Source organism: Rutidosis leptorrhynchoides, chromosome 1, assembly GCF_046630445.1.
Source record: "Rutidosis leptorrhynchoides isolate AG116_Rl617_1_P2 chromosome 1, CSIRO_AGI_Rlap_v1, whole genome shotgun sequence".
Classification (NCBI taxonomy): Eukaryota; Viridiplantae; Streptophyta; class Magnoliopsida; order Asterales; family Asteraceae; genus Rutidosis; species Rutidosis leptorrhynchoides.
Window position 1 is genome coordinate 171,851,741 of NC_092333.1, and position 7,741 is coordinate 171,859,481.

A 7,741-nucleotide genomic window follows, 5' to 3' on the forward strand; every position below is an offset into this window, starting at 1 on the left:
TGCTCATGAGGCTTCTTGGAGAATTTTCAACTTCCCAATACACTTCAGAGAACCAGCAGTACAAATTCTTTCAGTGCATTTAGAAAATACGCAATTAGTGAAATTCCGTTCCAACCAACGAATACGATCCATTATTAAAAATCCCATCAACAAAAAAACAACTCTCACAGAATGGCTGTATTACAACAGATGTTCAACTGATGGGAGACATCTTACTTATCTAGATTTCCCACTAGAATTTGTGTGGGTTTTAAACGAGAAAAGATGGAAACGAATATTCAATCTTAATAAGCCATCCATTGGTAGACTGTCATACATGCATCCTGCATTTGGTGAAGTTTTTTTCCTTAGGATGCTATTATGTCATCAAAAAGGTTGTACTTCATTCAAAGACGTCATGACAGTTAATGGTTATCTATATTGCACATATCGAGAGGCGTGCTTGGCAATGGGTCTTCTAGGTGATGACAAAGAATGGCTATCTGCCATAGAAGAGGCAAGTGTAAGTGCAACATCCGCTGAGCTTCGTACTCTCTTTTCTCACATATTTATGTTTTGTGATGTTGCTGACCCATTAAGATAATGGAAGCAAACTTGGAAGCTAATGTCGGATGACATTCCAATCCAGACAGCAGCAACTTTACACATGTCCAAAATAACAATAAATTCAGACGATTTAGAAAGTTACGTTTTGTATGAATTACAAATCCTCCTAACTGAACATTCAAGAAATGTAACCGACTTCGGATTACCAGCGGTGCCACAAAATTTATTGGATGATCTGCACAATAGGTTAATTATGGAAGAAAGAAATTATGATCGAGAGGCTCTATCAAATGAAAAAACCATACTGTTAACACAACTCAATCAGAAACAACGAACTGTATACGATGCAGTAATGAACTCGAACGCCAACCAGAAACAAGAGCTGATTTTTGTTTATGGACACGGTGGTACGGGAAAAACATTTCTTTGGAAAACATTAACAACATCATTACGAGCTGAAGGAAAAATAGTCCTAGCAGTCGCCTCATCTGGAATCGCCTCATTATTTTTACCATCAGGTCAAACGGCTCACTCACGGTTCAGAATACCAATCGATATAACTGATGAAAGTGTGTGTAATATAAAAAAGAAAACACACATGGCAACCTTGCTAAGAAAAACAGAGCTTATCATATGGGATGAGGTCCCAATGAATAATCGCAAATGTTTAGAAGAACTCGATCGGACGTTAAGAGACATTTTCGAGAAAGCAGACACTCCATTTGGAGGTTTAAGTTTCGTTCTTGGCGGGGATTTCCGTCAAACTCTTCCTGTCATAAAAGGCTGTGGCAAAGTAGAAATACTAGACGCTTCTATAACTCATTCACCTTTATGGAATCACTTCCATATAATAACACTCGAAGAAAACATGCGACTACAACAACCAAACCTCTCGGAAATTGATAAGGAAAATATTAGGTTATTTGCAAATTGGCTACTACAAATTGGAAACGGCACCATTGGCGAACCTGATGAATGTGATCCACATAACACATCATGGGTTAAAATCCCCAACCAATACTGTATCAGAGACGATGAAGATGGCCTCACAAACCTGATATCCTTCATATACAGTGACAAGTTACTATATCACCCCAACCCACTACAGCTACAACAACAGGCAATTGTATGCCCAAAAAATGAGACGGCTGATGCAATTAACGAAGCAATCCTGATACGAATCGAAAAAGAATCGAAAACATATACAAGTTATGACTCTGCAACTCCCTACAGCAATGACGGAGGACAAACAGAGTTATTATACCCAATGGAATATCTAAATTCTCAAAATTTTCCAAACCTACCACCTCATCAACTAACTCTGAAAACTGGAATTCCTGTTATTTTGCTCCGAAATCTAAACATAGCTGGTAGTCTATGTAACGGAACACGGATGATTACAACACAACTACTTTCACAACACATTGAGGCCAAAATCATCACGGGAACCAGAATCGGCCAAAAAGTTTACCTACCTAGAATCTCCCTTATTTACAAGGATAACGTGTTACCATATGTTTTCAAAAGAGTCCAGTTCCCAATAAAAGTATCTTATGCAATGACCATCAACAAGAGTCAAGGCCAATCTTTAAATAAAATTGGCGTCTATCTTCCTAAACCCGTTTTTGGTCATGGTCAACTCTATGTAGCCTTATCTAGAGCTACAACCCCACATGGTCTAAAAATTCTTATTAAAAAACAGGAGGGTCGAGATCATAATGTCACAAAAAATATTGTATATAAAGATTTTTTACAAACTATATTTAACTCACAGGTCAAATTCCTATATATATATATATATATATATATATATATATATATATATATATATATATATATATATATATATATATATATAAGTTAACAGCGCATATCTGTATATATTTATATGTCTACTTTACTCAGGAATAATAAAAACTAACAACAAAATTTTAATGATGAATGCAGGATGGAACACGAAACTGAAGTTGTACCAATATCTGCTTTACGCCCAGGAGATAGACTAAAAGCCATCGAGGTCATAGTCTACAGACAATGGGTAATCAAACGCCCCAAAACTCGAAAACCTGCTGGATTTTGCACACTCCTACTAGATATACACGTAAGCTTCTTTCAAAATCTACAATGATTCTAATTCTATTTTACACGATACTAAAACCATAAGCTATAATAATTTGGACAGGGAAATGCCATACAAGCCATATCAGATTTCAGTCAAAAACGCCATTTCACAGAGGTCGTCCAGATCAATTCAGCATTCAGATTGTCAAACTTCATCTGTCGATAAATCAACAAATACGACCAGGCAATATCAAATACAACATACTTATCAATTGGTGATCAACTAGCAATACAATCCATACCAGCTATAGGCTTTCCAACCCAACATTTCGAATTTACCCCCTTTAATCGTCTACAAATCTCAACGATTACTGGTACGTAACAAACAACAGCTAAATCATAAGCATGCAGAAAATAACAACATTTTATGACCAAATAGATTACATTGGATGTGTACTACCTATTGGAAATATCGAAGAAAGTGAAGGTAAAGCACCAAACAAGGAAATTACATATCTCCGAACAATAGAAATTATGAATACCAGGTAAACAACTTTCTTTTCCCATCATTACACAATTAACATATCACATACAAATAAAAAACTCAACACCTTTTATAACAGTGAAATGCCAATAGAGGTAACATTATGGGGCGAGATGGCGACAACATTTGACATGGAAACTTACCTCTCATTACCACCATCAGTCATCATAGCAATAACATCATGCTGGGTAAAGCACAATACATGTAAGTTCTCTACTTGAAAAAAAAAACAAAAAAAAAAAAAAAAAAAAAAAAACAAAACAAAACATAACCAGGATCGTAACTAAAGTTTTAACATTATTCAAATATATGTATTTTCTAAAAAACTAAATGTTGTTGCAGTTACAGGGAATACTCAACTTTCAACAACTTCAGCGAGTCAATACTTCTTCAACCCAGACATAGAAGATTTCCACCAATCAATCCAATTGTAATAAAGTCTTAAATACAATTTCAATTCCCATAATTAATTGCATTAACATTCCCAAATAATACTCTTACAGGTACAAAGAAATCATCGAGAAAAAGCCTCTGCTAATCGCAAATACGCTTGAACAACGAGCATACACACTTGCAGACTTAATGGAATACAACCCAATAACACAACAGGTAAAAACACAACCTTTTTCAATATTTGGAACGTATCATTATACAAACGTATGCATCTCTTGTGCTCTTCCTCTAGGCTTTGTATTTGTTGAATGGTTTGCTTCTAAATAAAAAATAGATGCATGCATTATTATTTATTATTGTTATTATTATTTTTTATGGTAATGGATGATGATGAAATAAAAAAATTGAGCACTATTCATCAATTATTATAAATTTAATTAAATTAATAGTGTAAAAAATAGTATTAACTGTTAAGTGATGCATCATGTCTACAAAATTTTTTACTTTGGATCTGTAATATGCTTTGTTTGTTTCTTCACTTCGTTTTGGATTCTTGTATCATGTGAATGTCTCCACTACTTGAACTTTTGTTTATCTTGCTTTCTCCTCCAGTATAAATAATTATTAATATAGATGTTCGTTGTTTATCATATCATCTGACAAAACATATAATGCAGGGACGATTTTACATATGTGAAGGCACAATAGGCTACATTCTGAGAAACAGAGATTGGTTCTACTACGGATGTCCAGCCTGCCGAAGAATCCTAAGTGATGACCCACCTTACGGACAGTGCAAAAACCACGACACAAAAGGCGAATACATTGCAAGGTATATTCAAACACTAAAACACATTACTATCTACATCAACTACAATTCTAATAATATTTTCTTACACAGCTACTCATTCAAATCCACATTCTCTGGCGACTCAGGAACAACAATATTTACATTCTTCTCAGATGCAGCTGACAAGTTAGTAGGTGTAGACTGCAAAACGTTGGTCACAACAATGGGCTACAATAACAAAAAAGAAATCCCACCACAAATCAAACAACTAGAAGGAACCAAACACACCTTGGAATTCAAATACAGCGACAGCACATATGGATTACCAGAGTTTATCCTAACCAAACTTATATCACCAACAACACCAACAACCAACCTACACGATGCGCCAACAACAAGCAACACTCCCATCCAAACCCCATTTCCTCAGACACCAAACACAGAAAAAGAACCAGCAGGAAACCCAAATGCCAAAAAGAGCCCTATTCCGTGAATCACAAGAAAGTACCTACAAAAAAAAGAAAGAATAAAGTCAGCTTAGTAGCAGTTTAATGTAGATATTATGCATGCATATATCTGAATAAAACAATAAAATATGCATATGTTATGTTTAGGAGCAGTTTAACTTACTGGCAGTTTAATGTAAATATTATGGATATATCTGGATAAGTTAGTAGCACTTTCTGGATAAGTTAGTAGGACTTTAACAATAAAGTATGTTTAGGAGCAGTTTAATGTATATATTTACTAGTATCGAAAACAATATGCACAACCGCACTACGAACCGAATTCCACCGCCGCAACGCGCGGTCGGTAACTTTCTAGTTTATTATCAAAATGAGAAGGCGGTTGTAAACATTTTGACTACCACGTTATTGTGATTGTGACAAGAAGACAAATTCGTGGTTTTTTAGGAGGTTTTTGTATGTGACATCTTAGTGTATTTTTTTTTTATTTTTTTTTGGCAAAAAACGAAAACTTTATTACAAATCTTTATCTCGGAAAGAGAAAAGAATACAAATTTTAAGTAAAAAATCTTTATCTTAGTGTAATTTTTGATGGGTTGGTTACGGCGAGAGTCAAATTTTAAGTAAAAAATTTTGGGTGACAAGTTAAAATGTGATTGAGTAATTGGATGTAAACGAAAATAAAATAATAATTTAAAAATGACGTGTCAACTTGATTAGGTGTCAAAATTTTCTTTCCCGTCTTGAAATAAATAGACGTTCATTTTTCGTCAATTGACGCCCTGTAAAAAATGTTATTGATATTGTTTAAATCATATACATTTCTTGTCGCAATATCGGTTTCGTTTATCGTGATTTTGTGTGTTTTTGCAGGTGTTTAGCTCATTTGTGGTTAAAGATTGAAGAATACATTCTTAGAGCATTGTTCGAAGTTTGTTGCGGATTTTTGAAGATACTTGAGCTCAGAAGTCGATTTGGGTTGCGCATCATCGCGTTTCAAGCATATCTGGCTATTTTGTAACGTTTTATGGCTGAACCGGAGAAGAAACACAAGTGGCATGGCGTGCCAGATCACCAGGTTCAACTTTGGTAGGCTCTTTGTGGCACGGCGTGCCGCATACTGGCATGATGTGCTACGCACGTTATTCTGGGTGTTGGACAAGGGTATCGAGCGGGAGAACTAGCAGTGAATTGCTCGAGCTTAATAGCTTACTGAGGCCGCTAGTCTCTGATCCGTCGATTGATGATTTGTGGCGTTGGTCCTTGAGTGGTAATGGAACTTCTGTCACGAAAATTCTTTCCGATTTAATTTTTTTTTAAAGTGTACCTCCAGGTGATTCGTCTCAAGGTGAAACATTGAGGAATAATCTGACTTAAAAAAAGGAGGAAGTTTTCATATCGCGGGCACGGAAAAGGTTACCTGTCTTATCGGAATTAGATAAGCGAGCCATCGACCTCCATTCCTTGCGTGGCATTCTATGTGACGACGATATCGAGTTGGTTGATCATTCACTCCTCTCATGTAGAATTGCTCTAGAAATTTGGAACAACAGTTTTTTGATTGATGGGGTTGTGATGGTGCATACCAACTTTGCTTTGAAAACATTTCTGTTTGTAACTCTTCTATGCAAACAACGGAAGTTGGTGCGAACAGTGGGGAGTTTATTTGTTGTCCCGTGGGGCCACGGAACACCGCTAGTTTGAAAATTTTCAGTAGAAAATACCCTGTACATTGTATAGGACACCACTAAATTTAATTGGAGGACCCCATATCTTTTGCGAATTTAAAGTTTTTCCCTTAAAATGTATATGACACCACTCTATTTAACTACTCGGACCCAATATATTTTCTGAAACTTGTAGTTTTTTGAAAGTAAACAACTATTAAAATAACATTCAAATATAATTAATTTTGAAAGAAAATTTAGGACCCATTGAGTTTTCATTCTGGAATCTTCACTGGGTGCGAAGATTTGACAAGCGGTAAAATGGGTGTGTGGTTATCTCATCTGAAAGAATCGAAACCAAAAAGTTTTCAAAAATGTGAGCTGGAATCCTCCGGTTGCGCTAAATGAGATTCAAGTTAAAAATTCCGAATGGATATCAAATCGGTCTAGGTTAGTAAAAATCGATTGGCATAATTAGCTTCACAATTCGAAGTCGTTTTTTGTGTAATTACTCCTGAGTTGGCCTATGTATTTCCATTAGGGGGCTTGACTATGGATGCTCTCTTAGTATCTTAACCTTTGTTTCCTCTTGTAATAGGTAGGCTATTTTTATTTAGGCTGACGCAATGCCTCCTCTTGCGAATTATATATGTGAGGCTTGAGTTTTTAATAAAATTTTCACTTTTCAAAAAGAAAAAAGAAAAAATTATATATCTATAGTAGCGTAATAACTCAAATTAGTTTTCTATTTCTTCTCACTAATTAAAAATAATAATCTCAACTATGGATCATGTTGTTTGTATATAATCAGTACTAAGGTAGTGTATGCATATCATATATACATACATACGTGAGTGTATATGCGTGTGTCGTGCTTTTTTGCACAGGAACGGCAAAATTGACAATATACAGAGATGCAGAATTGTGGTGGTAGCATAACACATGCGAGCATGGATATGGGCAACCCACAAATATCATCTGCTGCTGCTGCCACTTTGTTTTTTAGTACTATCTTTTTCGAAAACAACTATTCAACCTCTAATATCTTGACACGTGGAGATATCCCCTGCTAGCTGTTTTTACATTTTCCTTGGCCAAAAAGTTACTACAAATAAAACACTTTCATTGCCGAAAAGTTGCAATAGATAATACAGACTTACATGTTAATTATTTCCTATGCTCCAATTTAATAGTAAAATATGTTTCTTTTACGAATTGTTTCAATTTAATTTTCACTATCAAATATGAAAAGGTAATGTATTAAAGCTTACCA

The 7,741-nt window shown here is 35.2% G+C and overlaps 1 protein-coding gene across 1 annotated transcript; it reads left to right on the forward strand.

Moving 5' to 3' along the window:
- Positions 1–604: 604 nt before the first annotated feature.
- Positions 605–2,833, forward strand: LOC139891709 (uncharacterized). The gene is made up of 3 exons (XM_071874689.1): positions 605–1,800; positions 2,494–2,647; positions 2,729–2,833. The coding sequence occupies exons 1-3, from the start codon at positions 605–607 to the stop codon at positions 2,831–2,833; spliced, it is 1,455 nt and encodes a 484-aa protein (XP_071730790.1).
- The last annotated feature ends 4,908 nt before the right edge of the window (positions 2,834–7,741 follow it).